This window comes from Sciurus carolinensis, chromosome 9 (genome assembly GCF_902686445.1).
Source record: "Sciurus carolinensis chromosome 9, mSciCar1.2, whole genome shotgun sequence".
Classification (NCBI taxonomy): domain Eukaryota; kingdom Metazoa; phylum Chordata; class Mammalia; order Rodentia; family Sciuridae; genus Sciurus; species Sciurus carolinensis.
Window position 1 is genome coordinate 72,427,678 of NC_062221.1, and position 19,156 is coordinate 72,446,833.

The 19,156-nt window shown below is 35.3% G+C and overlaps 1 protein-coding gene across 3 annotated transcripts in view; it reads right to left on the minus strand.

The window, feature by feature from the left end:
- Gtf2e1 (general transcription factor IIE subunit 1) overlaps nt 1–19,156 on the minus strand; it is a 30,118-nt gene that overhangs the window by 2,768 nt on the left and 8,194 nt on the right. For all 3 annotated transcript variants that reach the window (XR_007110204.1, XM_047564187.1, XM_047564188.1), the window contains exons 3-4: nt 6,992–7,193; nt 2,542–2,783 (exon numbers count right to left, since the gene is read on the minus strand). Coding sequence is in view for 2 of the 3 variants with exons in the window: in XM_047564187.1 (XP_047420143.1) it covers nt 2,542–2,783; nt 6,992–7,193 (444 nt within the window). In the remaining variant the exon portion in view is untranslated. The remainder of the gene's footprint in view (nt 1–2,541; nt 2,784–6,991; nt 7,194–19,156) is intronic.

The window sequence follows — 19,156 nt, forward strand, 5'->3', positions numbered from 1 at the left end:
ACCAAACATACTACTATTTATATATATATATATAAAAGAATTAAAAGTATTGGATGGAATCTGATTCCTTGATTCAAATACTAACAATTTATTAGCTGTGTGATTCTTACATCATCTCTCTCTGCTTCACTTTTCTCAAGTACATAAAGGGAAAAAAGTAATAATATTTACCTCACTGAATTACTGTGGCAATTAAATGAATGTGAAGTACTTAGAATGGGCCTAGCACTTAGGAAAGTTTTACCATCATCATCATCATCACCAAGAGAAGGCTAAAAAACGGTCAATTCTAGGCATGAATGAAGGAAAAACATCTTCTCATTAACACATCAGTATGGATGAATGGGAACACTGAACATTTTGGAAAGAAGAAAACTCCTAAGATTAGGTTTGGGGTAGATAAGAGAGAAAAAAGAAGGTCCAAAAAAAGATTTATGATAATATGGATAGCTAAGCAGGAGTTAAAAATCAAACTTAACAGCTGGGCTTGATGGCACACTCCCAGCAACTTGGGAGGCCGAGGCAGGAGGATGGCAAGTTCAAGGCCAGCCTAAACAACTTAGCGAGACCTTGTCTCAAAATAAAAAATAAAAAGAGCTGAGGATGTAGCTCAGTGGTAAAGTGCCCCTGGGTTCAATCCCCAGTACCAAAAAAAGAAAAGAGAAAATCAAATTTAACCATTTTAAAATATTGTCAAAGGCAGAATCTCTTCCCAAGGGATCTATTTCAATGGAAAACAGCAAGGAATGCACATGAGACTCTGAGGGAAAACTGCTAAGAAAAGAATGTTCCAAACAGTTACCAACACAGGATTTTAACTTATGTTTAAAGTAAATGTGAAATTAGTCAAAAAAACAAATTAGTTTGTTGTAAGGTAAATGAAGTAATAACTAAGAGATTTCTAACAAAGAGGTTTGGAGAAAGAAAGGAATTGTTTTATTATAGATACAGACAGGAAAAAGCAAGGATAAATGAGAGTAAAGTAGAAACAGCAATTCTAGGAACAGTCTTATTTAACAGTTATAAATTATTAAGATGTATACTATGAAACAATTAAGTTCACTGATGACAATAAGCAATTCTGGGGCTTAAAGGTCAAGCTGCAACAAAAAATATAGGAAGAGCTAACGATTGTGTAAGTGGACAGAAAGGTAGCAGATCTATTTTTATATAGAGAAATGCAAAAGAAATGTGTCTACAGAAAAATAATCTAAAATATATTAAAGACATGATCCAAGCTATCAAATACAGGGCAAAAGAGCATCCTAAAAGGTCCCTGAACATGTTTCTATTATCATGTTTCCAGAATCAAAGCAACAACCAAAATGTCAGGTAAAAATCAGAAATATACTGGAAATAAAACTGAAATCATTAATGATTAATCATGTATAAACAGCACACACCATTCTGGTCACTACATCTCAAGTATATTAGGATGAAAAATGGTATGAAAAAAGACAAAGTAAAATAACTATGGGTGGGGATGGCTCTGGGCAAGAAGACTTTTTGTAAGGACAGCAGAATAGAAAGGAGTTAGAACTTTAAGTACAGTAACGAGGACATGATTGAAGTCTGTAACATCTGGAAAGATACCAACGTGACTTGAGGTTTAAGGAAAATTTAAGTGTAGGACAAATATGACCCACTTCATACATGCACTGTTAGTCTGTTCCACATCATGAAAGTGACAGTCTAACTGTTATATAATCTAGAACAACTTGAATCAAAATAACTAAATACAGCAAACTAATTTAGTGAGGAGGGGAGAGTACAGTATGGTGATCAAAGAAAACTTTTTTCTGACTGGAGTTTACACTAGAGATACTACCTAAAACTCAACATTACCTTTACAATCCCTAGAACACACAGTATACTAAATGTTCATTTTTAAAAGGAAAAGAGGTTAGGGGAAAGGCCAAAACCTAATGAATTTCAGTTACTGATGATTCCTCATCAATAAAGAACCATACTCAGGTGATATGCTAACAACAATATATAACCTGGGAATAGGGGCTGATGAAATCTAACCAGAGGAACAGAGCCTCCCTGCTACCTGTTTTTCCAGTTTCTGAGTAGTCCTTGTCCAGTCTTAGCCTCCCATTTTCTATATTATCACACAAAGTCTTGAAACCAGTATCCAAGATCTGAACTTAAAAAACAAAATTTTGTAGTTCTCAAACTTGTGAAGATTATTGTGCAATTCTCAACCCTTTCTGTCTCCTAGAGTCCCAAAATCCTTTAGAATAAATTTTTGTCAACCTAGGAATATGAGATATTCAATTCTTTACATATGTAGCATTTTGTATATATTTAAAGTAGCACAAACACCTTCATATTTTAGAGGAAATAATATTAAAATATTTGAATTAATGTATAGTTATGGCTTTCAATTCAGAAAAATAAAAATACATATAAATTAGGGTAGTAGAAGATTAAAGGACAAATGAATTTGTACAACAGGTACAGTGAATTGCCCAGGTATTTTCCACTAAGTCAAGTTCATTTTCTACTGAACCCAAGAACAAAAACTTCTACTCTTACCTTCCTTCATCTCTTCAGAACTATATGCTCCTTGGACAGTGCTCTCTCTCAACCAAATAGGTCTCTCCTTGGCAGATTTACCCTCCAGTGATGTGCGATGAACATCATCTTGATCTTCCATGTTAATGACAACATTCTGAGTGTATAAGTCCTCATAGGAGGGGCCTTTGGTAGTCCATGCTTCTCGGTGGTGCCCACCTGACAATCCAGCAGCTCCAGCAGGAGTTGCTGAACGGTCTTTGCTATATAAAAAGATTAGAGGAAAGTAGGAAGAAGAAAAATTAAGTCTCAGTGTTGGAAAAGAAGATGGTCACTAAAGTGTCATGAATAAATGCTCTTCAGCTTTAATAATTCTCAGGAATCTGTTCTGTAACTCAGGGGGAAAGTTGCAAGGATTATAGCAAGCCATTATGGGGCTGGGTTTATAGCTCAGTGGTAGAGCACTTGCCTCGAACGTGTGAGGCACTGGATTTGACTCAACACAACATAAAAATAAAGAAAATAAAGATATCGAAAATTTTTAAAAAGCCATCATATTTATTTTTAAGTTCCTCAAACACTGAATCCTGTGGTTTTATAGATTGTGATGTTTCAATAAATCTACTAGAGGGCAGGAATGATAATGGTTACATAATTCACTTAAAGATAAAAAAAAAAAAAAAAACTAAAATTAGGAACTTTCCTAGTAACATCTTTCATGTTTAAAATAAAATATGTTATAATTAAAAAAAATATTTTCTTAACTCAACCCAGAATAATCCAAAGTGATTTTGGGTGCTGACCACAGAAGGTTATTAGAAAATTATTCTACAGAGTAAAACCTCAACTCAGAATTAAATTCTCCTTTTACAACTCACGAAGTATCACATATCGCTTGGCAAAGACCAGCCTATTTTCTATCAGGTTGGTCCATACCTAATGCTATCTCTCTGTATAAGTCCTCCACCACTGTTTCTATCCCATAGGGACTATGATCTATTTTTCTGTCTTTTTTGTTTACTTTACTCTTTACCTCTACTTCCCCCTGACCTTTCCCTGTTAATTTAAGTGTGATCATTCCTCATCTTTCTCTAGTCACTTGTGTTCCCCCATTTCTGAGTTAAGACAAATTTCCAGTCTTTTGGCTGTTTCCTGATTTCCCTACTTCTTGCAATCTATTCCATATTATTTTAAATATACCTGATTGAGCTCAAGCCTCGTCTTTCTGTCTGCTTTTTTTTTTTTTTTTTTTTTTGGCAACAATTTCTATGTAAAACTCCCCATTCCTCTGTTTACATATTTACTGCAGTAGTAGGGATTGAATGCAGGCCTCCTACAATGCTAGGCAAGCACTGTACCACCAAAGGACATCCTAGGCACCCCCTTGCTGTATAGACAGCTATAGCTGTGTCTCATTCCATAAACTTCAAGTTTTTATTTTTTCTTTTTGGTGGTGGTGATGCGGGGGTAGGGGTACTGTGAATTGAATCCAGGGGCACTTTAACACTACACCACATCCCCAGCCTTCTAAAATTTTTATTTTGATACAGGGTCTCATTAAGTTGCTTAGGCTGGCCTTGACCTTGTGGTCCTCCTATTTCAGCCTCCCAAGTTGCTGATATTATATAGGTATGGCAAACTTCCAAGTTTCTTGAAATAACTGCTCACTCTATACCTTTTGCTATCTTCTTTTCAGTGTTCACTGACTGAATTTCTGGGCCTCATGTTTCTCCTTGATATCTCTGAATCTTTTCCTTGGAACCTGGACCACCTTGTGTGTGAAGACTCATTCTGATGATAACCTATCCTTCATTTGTCTTCTCTCCTCATAAGTCATTTCTTATTTTTCCTTCATTTTAGTCCCTGTCTGTTCTGCTAACTACATTGTTCTATATTTCTTTCTGGGCCCACTTCATAACTACTCAAGTTTTCTGTCTTGTGCTTAGTTGAGGTTTCTCTGACATACATCTCTGTTTTATCTGACTAGCCTGTTACATCTCTCTTTTGGAACACTGTTTCTGAACTTCTTCAGGAGGTAAACTTGGACTTGTCCCATTCCTCCTGTCCTGACTCTGGACATCTTCAGATTCAGGGATACTTCTGCAATCAAACAAGCACTTTCCAGTTGTTGAGTCATCCTGACCCCATCAGGTAATCCATGCTTTCCAGCTACTGCTTCTGCATTCTTTTCATTATTCAAGTTGTACCCAGGACTACTTTGTATACCCCTCTTTAACACAGCCTTTTCTTTCTGGCACCTATTGTATCTGTTCCATATCTCAGGGACTTCTTTTGCCTCCTCCCTATCTGCTTCCTGGTTCCCACTCTCTACCAGTTGCTTACTCTCCCTCTCTTGAATTTTTCTAAATATATCTGATCCATCTATTTGTTTGCTATATTCTGAAGTTTCAAGCAACAGTTGCAAGTAACTGGTTTCTATCTTCTTCTTTCTGAATTCATGTGAGAGTACTTTTTGTATCATTTACTGTTAATCTTAATTGAATCCAATCTGCCCCTAATCATTTAAAAAAATTTTTTATAAATTATAGATGGTCAGAATGCCTTTATTTTATGTTTTGTTTTTATATGATGTTAAGGATCAAACCCAGTGCCTCGCACATGCTAGGCAAGCACTCTGCCACTGAGCTACAGCCCCAGCCTAAGTCCCAGGTCATTTTTGTTGTTTTCTACCCATTCCATATTGTCTTCTAAAAGGCTATGTAGATGCCTTCACTGTAATCTGGCTCTGCTTACTTTGGTGTGTTGGCTTTTGAATTTTGGTTTCCATTAGCATTCACTTTTCTTTCTCTTCTCTCTTGGCCTGATCTGTTTTTGTTTTTGTGCTTACTATGTCTCTTGAGCTAGCTAGCTAACCCCGCCTGGGAGAGACAAGGTTATCTGTTTTTCCTTCTTAAATGGTTTGATCACTCTTTCTCAGGCTACTCGGTTTTTGTTCTTGTTTTTTTCCTTGCAGAACTGGGGATTGAACCCAGGGGTGCCCTACCACTGAGTTACATTCTCAGCTCTTTTAATTTTTAATTTTTCCCAGGCTGATTTAGAACTTGAGATCTTCCTGCTTCAGCCTCCTGAGTTGGGAATTCAGGTATGAGTCACTGGGCCTGGCATCTATTTCTCTTTATACATATTTCCGAACACATAATTTTCATATATGCTCCATCTTTAGTGTTAACTCTGAAAACTATCTCATAAAGGTATAAATAATACTTTAAATAGAGAAAAACAAGAAAACTAGAAAGAACAAACAGAATAATTAAAATAAATGTTAACAAAAGACTGTCTTCAAAGATTCTTGTTTTGAGTATTCTGTTACAGAAATTTAAACGATGTGATACTCTAGAAAGACAGGTCACCATAGGCTAGCTTCCAAGAGGACAACTGGCAGGAGAAGATAAGCAGAGTATAAAGATGGAACAAATCTGGATCCTTTAGAATGTAACTAAGCTGTGAAATTAACCAATTCTGAACTGTACTGCCTCAGGGCTTCTGGTCACAAGACAAATTTTTGTATTGTTTAATCTACTTCTAGTTGAGATTTTCTGTCATCATAGGCAAAGGCCATCCTGACATATGGTCTCAGATTAGAAAATTCACAATAACTGCAAACTTTCTCTGGACAATTCAACTTTTTTTAACCACCCAAAAGAAACTGAAGACTCTCTATTCTGTAACATCATGACCAGAAGGAATAAAATGCTAAGAGTATTCCTAAAAGCTGTACAACGAGGACTTATTGAGCTCTATAGAACAGAATAGGTGGATAAAAATTTATCTTCATACCAGGAAGAGATGAAAAGTACAAAGGATAGAATACTCACTGACCTCAGTTCTTGTTTGTTTTTCAAAAAATAATATAACCATTTTTATGGTAGAACTAAGGCTGCCTCTGCAATTCAGACATTAGTGTACAAATGATAAAAACAGGGAACCATTGTTAACGTATTAGCCCATAGGTAACTCTGAACTATACTTTCAAAGAAGTTACACTTAAAACTAAGGCAGGCAAGAAATGTGTGGTTAAAATGTTTTAAAAACAAAAATAAAATGTTGTATGGAAGAATTTCAGTCTTCAAAATCAGTCTAGGAAAATTCAAATATCCCCAAGAGGCACAACTAATTCAGAACTAGCAAAAAACTGGCTGAGTTACTGCAGGGCTGAGCAGAGTGAGTAGCTGAAGTCAAACCCGACTATTTAAAGATTTTTGCCTAAGGTCCACACTGCTCTGCATTCAATATAAACAAATTTCATTACAAGAACAAGTGTGGCAGAGCTAACTTGTACCCTTTCCCAACAACTGCCTTTTCATGCATTACCCATTTGGGTCTACATCACAAGGAAAGCCTAAGTAACATTATAGCCTTTGTTTCCTGGTAAATTACCACTCTTGCTCTCCAAAGTTAAAGCAAGTGTAAGTTTAAGGGTCCTTGGTAAGGGCACAGGGCCTCCACTCACCTTTGTTTCAGGGCTGGGATTTCTGTGGGTTCTGGCTCAAGTATTTCATAGGCCAAGTTCACATCCTCTGTCTCCCGAAGCAATTCATAAATGGGCTCAATTTGTTCATTAAACCTTGCCAAAAGTGTGCGTGCATCCTTTTTGGGCATTGCTGATTCATCCTCTTCTACCTCTGTATGGCAAAAAGTACAGCGGAAAGTTCCTATAGAAAAAACAAAACTTTGAGGTCAGAGAGGTAAAAATCTTTCAGACAAGCCTTTAGCAAACAGTTTGTCTCCACTCCTCCCCCAACAGTTTAGTAAAAGTTTCAAATACGCAGAACAGCTTAAAGAATTTTGCAGTGAACATCCACGTGCCCACATTCTAGATTCTACAATTAACATTTTGCTATATTTATCACTTATCTACTCATCTCTCTATGCGTCTACCATTTTTCATTCATTTCAAAGTAATTTCACCCATAATAGTTCTTAATCACATTTCTAAGGTATTTACCTGTATTTTAACTTAAAGCCAAATTCTTTACAACTTACCAGTCTACTTGTACCCTTTCCCAACAACTTCCTTTCCACATGTTTATACATTTGGGTCTGTCTACATCATAAGGAAAGTCAATTAAATACCTAAAACTAAAAGCTTCTGATCATCTTGTACATCATCACGGGGCTATTCCTTCAAACTTATTAACCATTTATACCTAAATAAATTTAATCAGCCCATTTCCAAAATTAAAATTCAAGAAACCTTTTTCTTATTTCTATAATTTCTCATATCCAACTTAGTATTAAACTTCAGTAATTCCTCTGAAATGTCCTAGATTTTTCACACCTACTGTCATTATTCAAGTCTAGGCCACCATTACTTAGCTTCAAAGGATTTCCTAAATATGGCCTTAAATCTCTAGGTTCTCCCTTTCCAATTCCAAGTTTTCTATGCCACACACTTCTATCACCTCAGCCTCTTGCTCTGAAGTATTTGATAGCTGGATTTCTAATGTGCACAGCATAAAATCTAAAATTTCTCATCCTAACATTCAAGACCTTGCAGAAATTGGCCTAAACCTCATAACCAACCACCATCCTCTATCTGTCAAGAAAATTATTTTATTTGTACAGTGCTTTATTTCTAAAATGCTTCCACCTGTTACTTTTAATCCTTATACCAATCCTGGAAAGTGATATTAGAACTGAGTCTCTTAGGAATTTGGGATTTGCCAAAAGTCACATAGTTAATATAAGAAAAAAACAGCAATTATTTTATATTAAGATTTTATGAAGTGTCAGGTACCACTAACCCTCTGAATTTGGTGTTGTTGTCCATTTAAATCTGTAAAATAAGCCAGGTACAGTGGCAGACACCTGTAATCCCAGTAGCTTGGGAGGCTGAGGCAGAAGGATTGAGAGTTCAAAACCAGCCTCAGTAATTTAGAGAAGCCATGAACAACTCAGTGAGACCCTGTATCTAAATAAACTATAAAAAAAGGGCAGGGGATATGGTTCAGTGGATAAGAGTTCCTGGGTTTAATCCCTGAGAACTAACAAAAAAAAAAAAAAAAAGAAAGAAAGAAAAAAGAAATCTGTAAAATACAAGTTCTAAGGGGTTCAGTAATTTGCTCAAGATCATACAAATAAAATATGAGCTGGGAGGAAGGGTAGGAATCAAATCAATCCAAACTATCATGTTAAAACTCAAGCACATGTCATCTAATAGTCTACACCACTAGCACTGCACTTGGGTTTCCAGTTTGGTTCTCATTCTGCATAAGAACCATCTATCCTTTCTAATTCAACTTTCCTAAGGGATTAAAAGATATCATATAAGTAATTTAGTGCCTGTTATGGTTTGGATATGAGGTGACCCCCTAAAAGCTTATGTGATAGACAATGCAGGAAGGCTCAGAAGTGAAATGATTACATTGTAAGTTGTGATCTAGTCAGTGGACTAATCCATTTGATGGGGTGATAATCTGAAAGGACAACTGCACTGAGTCATAACTACAGACAGGTAGGGTATGGCTAGAGGAAGTAGGCCACTGGAGGCATGACTTGGGATTTTGTCCCTGGCTCCTTTGTACTCTGCTGTTTCCTGGCCCCGGTGGGCTGAGCAGCTTTCCTCTGCCATGCCTTCCATCATGATGTTCTGCCTCCCGTCAGGCCCACAGCAATGGAGTAGACTGACCATGAACTCTATCTCTGAAACCATGAGCCAAAATAAACTTTTCCTCTAAGTTGTTCTTGTCAGTTACTTTGAGCACAGTGATGTAAAGCTGATGAACAAGTACCTAGCACATAGTAAGTATTCAAACATTCAGCTTTAAAAGCTCCATAAGTGAATGACATATAACCTCACTCCTACCCTCTGTACCCCAGATATAAAATAAACAAACTAGGCATTTATGCTTCAATGGAACACTAGATTTTACTGATATATATTCCCAGTAGAATAAGTTTCTTTATTGTCCCTCCCACACAGCCAATAGCACATAAATTCATTATTCATAAACCCTGTCGAAAACATTTTTCTGTCTTCCTGCTATCTAAATGCTACATAATTTTCCATGTCTATCCCAAATAAGTAAAAACAAACAAACAAAACAAAACAAACCAGAGAAAAGCAGAACCTCACAGCTAGGAGGTGGCCCAGCATTCACAGCTCACTAATATCCAATAAGATCCTGTATAACCGTAATGAAGTGAGGTCAAACAAACTACTATGGAGTCAAAGGCGAGGACTCTGTACAAACCACTTGTGGGGAGGATGCCCAGTGAACCCTCTTTGCCAATTACAGTAGGGAAGATTTATTAAGGTACCAAATTATAGAATTACCCCACTTCTTGATAGCACCTAGTCTAGAGCAAACCCCACCACTTTCCTGAATCCTCCCCAAAATTACCCAACAAAAGCCCAAATTCTTTAAGTCCGTCCAGTACCATCTTACTGAGACACTCTAGTTTCCCATTGTACGTGACTCCTCTTGCTACAGAAAGCATTCATAAACATAACTTTGGTTGCTACAAGCATATATAGCATGACTTTGACTAAAGGGCATCAACATAAAGATCCTGGCTTAATCAACTGGACAAGGACACCACTTACAGGATAAAGAGAAGAAGGAAGTTCTTTTCTTTTTGTAGGTAAAAGATATCAAGTTGCTTTAGATATCTGAATCCATGTTGTACAATGGCCATTGAAATAGGTGTGTTAGAAGCTCACTTTACAACTGCTTAGAGTTTCTTTGAGAGGGAAGTTCAGATTAGGAATTTAGATATGAGAACGTAGAGGGATTCTGAAGCTAAGGTAGACTGGAGTATCCGAAGAAATTCAGGAGAGTGAAAATTACAGGTTGTCAATGTATAAACCCAAGAAAAATGAATCCTTGTGAAACAGAAACAGTTATCACCAGAGGGGCAGAATGTGTTTGAAGGAAAGAGTATGGTCCTAACTTTTCAAAGTTAACAAGAATCAAAAAACCAGTTTTTGTATTTAGTAGCAAAGGTAAGTACTGACTTTGATTAGAGAAGGTTTAGATAGCACATTATCTTAGATTATACTCTGTTACAAGCCTCTTCAACAGAAACAAAGAATATAATCCATGTGGGAGTCAAAAAATAAGATATAAAAATAAGGTTGAATACAGCTCTCAAATACCTGATTTAAAAAAAAAATCAATACAGGATTTAAGTTGACTATTTAAAGATAGGCATTTATAAGGACTATCAAGGAGAACTAAGAATACTTTAGAAGCCAAGTTATCTAGTTTAAAAGGAATCTCATTCCTTACATGAAAAGTGCCTAATATATACCAGCTACTGTTCTGGTAAAAGCACAGAAAGCCAAGACAAAGAGCAATACCCTAATCCCCTCATCACAAATTTTCGAAGCATGACTAACCAGCCTCCTCAAAGTCTCCCAACAGGCACACTTTTCGGTAGAGGCTTTCACACTGCTCATCTCTGCCCAGAATGCTATTCCTCCAGAGAGTCAAATAGCTAATCTCCTAGCACACTTTAGTTCTTTACTCAAAAATCACCTCAGTAAGGCCTTCCTTCACCAACATTATATAAAATTCCAACACTGTTCTGTCTACACACAACCATCCTATCATTTTTTTTCCTTGACATTATTATCATCCAACATAAGCCTTTTTATCTAGTTTATGAGCTTAAGTATTTTTTTAAATGTTTAAATGTCCTCCCGAACACCCATTTCTATTTTGAAGATAATATATATTCCAAACCTCAGCTTTAAGTAAACGAATCAACATGCTTGTCGCAGCTTGTCCTTATAAAATAGTAATTTTTTTTCCTGTTAGGAGAGTACCATCATTTTCATGGAAGGACAATCACAGAATGACACTCCTTTAAGTTGAACAAATTTATTTTCATAAAAAATATGAGAAAAAATAACAACATTTGGTCATAAGGAACCTGAATTCTAGCTTCATCCAGATTTACCCAGTTACTTACAAAAGGGCCCATCTTGCAGTTCTAGTAAGAGTGACTTTTATATTACTGCCAAGAATTGTGAAGGGTCTGAGATTTTATTCTCCTTGCAAGCTTACGAGTTAATCTGCCACAGTTTCATGGATGCTGGCAGAAGACATATCAGAGACAAAGAACTTTATTATTCACAATAGAAGTAACAAGTGTCAGTATTTAAGCCAGCCCTCGGGCCCCAGTTCTCATACAGTGACACAAGAAAGCCAAGGGACAACTGTACATATACAAATTTTTTATGATAGGCATAAGCATGCAAATGCTTTACTTTGGAAGGCCTATATGATCTTTACTGGACATTAAGTAAACATGTTCTTGAGGGAGATGCTTTTTATTATAATAGATAGTAAGTAAACCTGCTCTTCGCTCTAGAGAGCAACATTCTATTTTCTAAGACTGCCTGCTATATTAACATCCTTGAAAAAGTACAAAGAAAAGGCAGTTAGTACCTCTGCTTACAAGACATGCATAACATATGAGAGTCCCATGGAGAATTGTCCCCAATAATTACCATATCTGGCAAACATTACCAGAAGAAAAGCTAGCTTGACATCTCTGAGTCCTATGTTTATCACAAAAATACACGTTGTAAATGAGAAGCAGCCTATCAAAAGCCAAAAGTAGAAGTTTGACATTTAATGGAAAATTATTTAGGATTAGTTTAACACACCAAAAGCATTTTTATGAATTTCATTAAGCATTATGAAAATGCAAATCAGTTTTCCCAAACCAGAAGGCGTGGCAGGCAAGGAGAGAGGAAGGCTGTGAATACTCAGTACATACACTGTATTAGGCAGAGTAGTGATGAGACAGACATGGACATAGAACTTGTCATCAAAAAGCATAGAGTTTAGTGAAGAAGAAAGGTACTGGGATTTAAACATGATCAGGGAACAGTGCAAAAATAAAGAACATAAATGTTTTGGAGGAATATAACTTCCAATTGAGGGCATAAAGGAAGGATTATGAAGAAGATGTACCTTTTTGAGGCAGATTTTTGAAGACAAAACATTGCTACAGAGGTCAAAGAAAGGGGATATTTTAGATAACAGAAGTAGGTGGTTGAAAAATGATGCTAAACTGCCGTTTCAATGGTAGAAATACAGTTATCAGAGAGGATGGCAAAAACCAGAATTTATAAGAAACTAGGTGATCATAAATAGGTCTTGAATGCTATGCATCATTTTGACTTTAATCCTCAGTAATAGGAAAGCCACTGAAGAACATGAGGTGATCAAAACTTATTATAATATTTACAAACATTAATTCTTAGGCCCTGCCCCAGAGACACCAATTCAACTGGTCTGAGCGGGGCCCAAGAATGTAAATTTTAAAGTATCACAAAGAATTCTGATGCATACCCTTTGTGGAGAATTGCTGTTAGGTAATCGAAATTATAAATATTCCAACTCTTCGTGTAATTAAACCACTCTACACTAAGTTGTACGCACAGAATTGACTACTCAAGAACAAGAGAAGAAACTGGAATTGAAACATAGTGCTCTGTACCATCTTTCCCACCTATAAGACCAAGGCAAAAACCAGAAACAGTGACATAAGGGAATATATGTAAGCTAGATCTGATGATGTGATAGCAGAGAGAAAATGAAAGCTACCAAGATTCTGAAGGCAAAGCTTGACAAATGATGGGACTGGGGGAAAAATGAGTTCAAGGATAACACATTTGTTTGACATCTATACTCAAACTACAAAAGAAGAAAGCAAGCTACTTTACAAATATTTTCACGTATTCATCAAAGTCTAGGCAATAATACTATCCAAATCTGACATATAAGGGAATGAAGACTTAGAGATGTTAAGTTTGCCAGATCATAACTTGAAAACAAAATCCATTAAACCTGGATTCATATACAAATTTGTCTGACTCAAAACACTAAATTCATTGTACCATCCTGAATTACACATTCCTTTCCCAACCTCCTCTCATCCTTGCCACCAACTGTTTAGTAAATTTCTCGTGTATATATAAAAGGTCTCATCTTTTTTTTTTTAAGATGGAATAAAAAGAATTCACAAGTCTGCATTTACTTAGCTGAGTCTTAACCTATCAGGCTTACCAGAAGGATCAAAATATATCGAATTGCAAATTATAGGCATTCAAAGTAGAGAGAAAAAAAGACATTTTACAAATATACATTTCAAAACTGTTATGGTTATCTATTCAATATTATAGAAATGCTCTATGGTTCAGCACTCTTCTAATAAAGGTAAGTTATCACTCTAAAGGAGGAGAAAAGAAATGGAGAACTAATTGTGAGGTGGGAGAGGGAGGAGGAGAGGACAAGGGGAGAATACTATTTCATCTTAACTTTCTCCTCAAATATGAAAAGTAAGGGAAACAAGAAACAAAAGACAGAAACAACAAATGACAAAGGTCAACAAAACTGAGAAAACACAGAAGTGGTGTCTATAGTGTTAGCCAAGGCCTTCAACTTCACTGCTTCTAGTACATCACTCATTTTAACAAATATGTCACTTTAATTATAAAACAATACATAACAAAGTGAAAAAACTGTTTATCCCCTTAGTTTGGCAAGAAAGTGCTTTGAAAATCTGTAACTGATAAAACATATATAAAATGAGACTGTGGGTAGAAGACATTAAGCATCAAGTCCTAAAACAATCTTCTTGTGAGGAGCTTTTCTGGAGGTTCACATTTCAATGGGAATTAGTCAAGACAAAAAAAATAACATTGGGTGCTGGTAAGTATTATGGGGGGAAAAAGCAGGAAAGGAGGATTAAAAAAAGGGCATGAAGGAATTCATATATAGGAAATTCATGAGATATCTCTCTGATACAGGCCTCTTCACTTTAGTACATACAATGAGTAGGCTATGAGGTAATGTCCACAATTCATTATCAAGGATTTATCAAAGATGTTAGGTAAGTACAGTACTATTCAGTCATTTTATTCTTACAAGTATAAAAATAATACGCTGTGTACAGTGGCATGCTGTGGTAGTCTCAGCAACTCAGGAGGCTGAGGCAGAAGGTTTGCAAGTTTGAGGCCAGCCTCAGCAACTTAGTGAGGCTCTAAGCAACTTAGTCAGACTCTGTCTTGAGAGAAAATAAAAAGGGCTGGGTATGTAGCTCAGGGTAAAGCACTCCTGGGTTCAATCCCCAGTACCAAAAATAAAATAAAATAATTAATTAATTTTTAAAAAAGGACAACTGCTTTGTTATGGACCAGTGCTGCAGTGCCCAAGGGGGAGAGTCATGTTGTAGCCCAAGTTCTCAAGGCTAGCCAAGGAAATTGGGAGGATCAAATGTCTGCTGTTGAAGAGACCTCACCCTAGAACAGTGAGTTTGATGTCTCAAGATTTCTGACATTCTGCTTTCCTAAGTCTAGCCAAACTTCTGACCTTCTTTCCTGCTAGTGGGAATTAGTCAAGTCAAAAAAATAACATTAGGTGCTGAAAAGTATAATGGGGAAAAAAGATGCATAAGTGGAAATTTCAAGGTAAAAAAAGGCAGAAAGCCATGCAGACATCTGAGAAAAGAGCAAAAAGGCAAGAAGAAACAAAGGCATGCCTGATATTTGCAAGGCATAAATAAGATGGCTCCTGTGAACATGGGAGAGAGTGCTAAAAATAAAGTCTCTTAAGTTTCGAGGTGGCAAAGTTGAGGGGACTAGATAAAAGACCGTAAAATGTCTGTTAATGACTTTTGACTCTTCTGAGTGAAGGAAGAAGCCTTTGGAGAGTTTTGAAGAAAAGAGTGACATTACCTGATGTGCTCTTTAGAGGGCTAATGCAACAGTCTCTGGGCAGCAAAAGTGAAAAGAGAATTGGTTAATGAAAACAAGGAGACTCCCTTAGAGTAGCTTAAAATCAAGCAAGAGATAAAATCTTGCAAACTTTTCCAGACAAGACTACCCTAAAATGCTCTAACTATAAGTTTTTCACTTCAAAAAAAATGATACAACAACAAAAGAATCAGTTCCACGTAACTAAAATTCCTAAGACTTTAGTGGGATAAAAAGGAAACTCTTAAGAGTCAGACAAATCCTCGTAGTCCCAGCACTTGGGAGGTGGGGATGGGAGAATCACTTGAGTCTAGGAGCTCAAGACCAGCCTGGGAAACACAGGAAGATCCGAACTACAAAAAATAGTAAACTATAAACTTTAAGGCATAACATTAACATATGGTTAATTTTCCTGCACTGTAAAAATACTATCAAATACCTTAGGAAGCACATTTGGACACTGTTTCCCCCTAACACTAGAATATTTTGTGAATTATGTATATATTGAGAAAGGTAGTGAAGTGGGAAGCTTGGTAAAATAAGAGTACCTAAAACTGAAAATATCATTCTCCACTGTCACAAGAATATTTCCGAAGACATCATAATTAAACAGAGCATATTTTCTATATGAAAACTACTATGTATGGAGGTTGTAGGGTCCTAACCAAGGCTTCCAAATTAACCAAAAGTGACTAACATCATTCTCTAAAAGCAGGGATAAAAAAACCTAAGTTTCTCCATTCTTTTAAAATGTTAACTATGCTTCAAAAAGTCAAACTATTTATGGTATAAAACATACTGAATTTAATTTTACACGTCTCTGGAATTCCAATGTACTGTTATTTTACTGTCTTAAAGCCACAGCTTTAAAAACAAACCAAACAAACAAGCACCTTCTAGAAATGACCTGTCCACAGAACACAATGATTATGCAAAAGGACCCCATATAATAAATGTTCTAAAAATACTACAATTCTGTGAGAAGTTGACCAAGCATAATAACCATAAACTGCTATAACAAAATATAAATTTTGTTAAATTTCAAAAGGGCTTAACAGAGGGTGGGGGAAGGCATGCAAGGTAAAAGGACTAGAAGATTGACCACAATTTTAACAGTTGTTAAGACTCAGAAAGGTGGGGACTGGTTGAGTAGAAGAGCCACAGAAAGAAAAACAAGTTTGTAATTTTAATATACATTAATTCCTATCATTACACATATGTAAACAAGTTTACATTCATATGTTACTTACATATTTTAAAAAGAAAACAAATTTTTATTTTGTTTTGTGGTCCGGGGGATCAAAGTGCTTTCCTCATACATACTAGGCAAGTACTCTACACTGAACTACATCTCCAATCCCAACAAATATTATTTTGAACAGTTCCAAAGCACTCAATTCCTTTTAATCAATATCTGAAAGTTATATAGTCATTTCTGGGCCACTCTGACAGAATTATCAAGCCCTTTGTTAAAAGTTTTATAACTCAGTACATTCAAGAGGATATATATTAAAATGTTTAGTCAAATGCTAAAGTCTAAAATAGTCAATTACCTTTTATTCTAATTCCCAAACTTAATTTTCATAAAAGCAAATTTCTTCAGTTAAATTGGACAAAAGAAAAATATAAGAAAAAAGTTGCTATTATCTAACAGTACACATGACTTGAAGTTGTACATTTATATAATTATTTTACCTTATAATAAAATTTTGAAAAATTACCCTTAATAATTCACTGCAGAACACATTACACTGCAAAAATATTCATGTGCGTATAAAAGGATAAGAACAGAGAAGGTTTAATTTTTGAAATTCATAAGATTTCAAATGTATTCATCATGTGCTCAATACAACCCCCAAGCGCCACCACTGCAATTCAATTTATCAATGAAACTGGCTACTGTTCTGTTAAACTGGTCTGGTCATATACAATTCCTAGATTTTGAAACTTATTATAAAGGGAAAAAAATGTACTACATCTGGGGGCAGGGCAACAAATGATGAATTCAAGGAGGGTCCTTGGATGAATACTCAGCTTGCAATAAATTTTATAAATTAGGCTTAAATCAAATTCATCTCAACATGCAGTAGGCAGGCAAAAAGTTGGTGGTTTTGATGTGAATATTTGAAAGACAACAATCAACTTAACATGTATGCTAGCATCAAAAGTAAAAGGCAAAAGTAATTCTTCACAAATAAGATTACTTTTATGTCAGCATCATAATACATTTTTAAAAAAGACATAAAACACAAAAGTTAAAAAAAAAAAAAAGCACTCAAATTTTTAAGATCAACTGTCAAAATTTAAAAGTACAAGACCTAAAGGTTTAGGAGATAGAGAAGGGTAATGAGGGAAGGCACATATTCCTTACAATCTTTTCATAACTTGTTTTTACATATTCATTTAACTTATACTAATAATCACCTCTTCCACATTTACCATCACCACCCAAATCTACACCTTTGAGTTTTCTTGTATAATTTTCTAATTAACTCATCCTGGGCAAGATTCCAAAGATGACTAAGAAGCAATTAGGCAAATTATCCTAGATTTCTTTGTGTTTGTCTCTGCTTTTAGCATTTAAGGAATTGAAAATATTGCTTATAAGGCATCTCCTGGCCTAAATATTAGGAGATGAAGACAGGAAAAGTAGACTGACCGGTAGCAAACATTATTAACAAGTCTTTGAGAGTCTCACAAATGTATTTTGTTTTGTATTTTGTAGTTTGCAAATATTACAAAAAGGTAATACAAAAGGAATTTCAATGATACAGGGATCAGATAGTTGATCTATCAAAACCAAAAAGCTTCACTTGCAGTCACGAAGTAAGGGACCCATGATTTAACATCAAGCATTTATATACAAATATTACAAGTAGATACCAAGTTTACTTGAATATTCCAAATAATTTGGAACTTATCACTAGATTATTGTTGGTAATATTTGAGTTACTTATTACAGACAGTTTATTTATAAAAGACTTCTTTATGCTAACCCTAAAACCTATTATCTCTAAATCTTTTCTTGGAAGCCACATAGTAAGCTGAATCTCCATGAATGCTATCATACTCTTCCTAAATCAGTTTAAACATCCTATCAATTTTTATATCCCTAGACTTACATAAAATCTTTCAAATCCAAGAACATAGGCATGGTACATGTAGTAGCCACACACATCATTTGATGAGTTGGACTAGATAATCTCGAAATTCCTATTTTAAGACTGTATTAAATATATTTATGATTTCTTTTTCAAAAATTAAAAGTATCTCTTATCTCAAAGTTTACCTAAAATGGGATTTTTTTGGACTCTAGATAAATTCAGTTATTTGTAGGTCTTCGAAACCACTTTTTATTCCACCTAACAATTTTACTCAACCCCCCAATAAAACTACAATGCCATATGTTTTTACAGAAGTCATAAGACTACATTCTTTTAGCCAATATGTCTAGTATTGGCGAATTCTTAAAGAAAAACTTAAACAGAAATAAAATACGTACGAAAAAAATAAATAAAATAAAATATGTACGAAGGTATTCAAGTATCTTATTCATACTAGCAAAAAAATAGGTAAAATCAAAGTACCCAAAAGGGGTACAAGGAAAAAAGGGGAAATCACAACTATTAAAATATACTTTGAACACCAAACAGAAACAGTTTGAAACATTAAGGAACCAAGGAACACAAACTGTTTCAGGCTATGATCTCAAAAGGCTAGTAGCTTTATGGGTGATTTTTTTTTCTCTTTGAAATTTTCTCTGATATTATGTTTGCATATTTAAATAAAAATAGAAAACATAAAGCTACTTCCATATTATCTAACCTTAACAACTAAAAAGAATGTAAGACATGTTGCTGAGCTTAACTTAGAAGTGCATTAACTATGTGTCACCCATGGCTG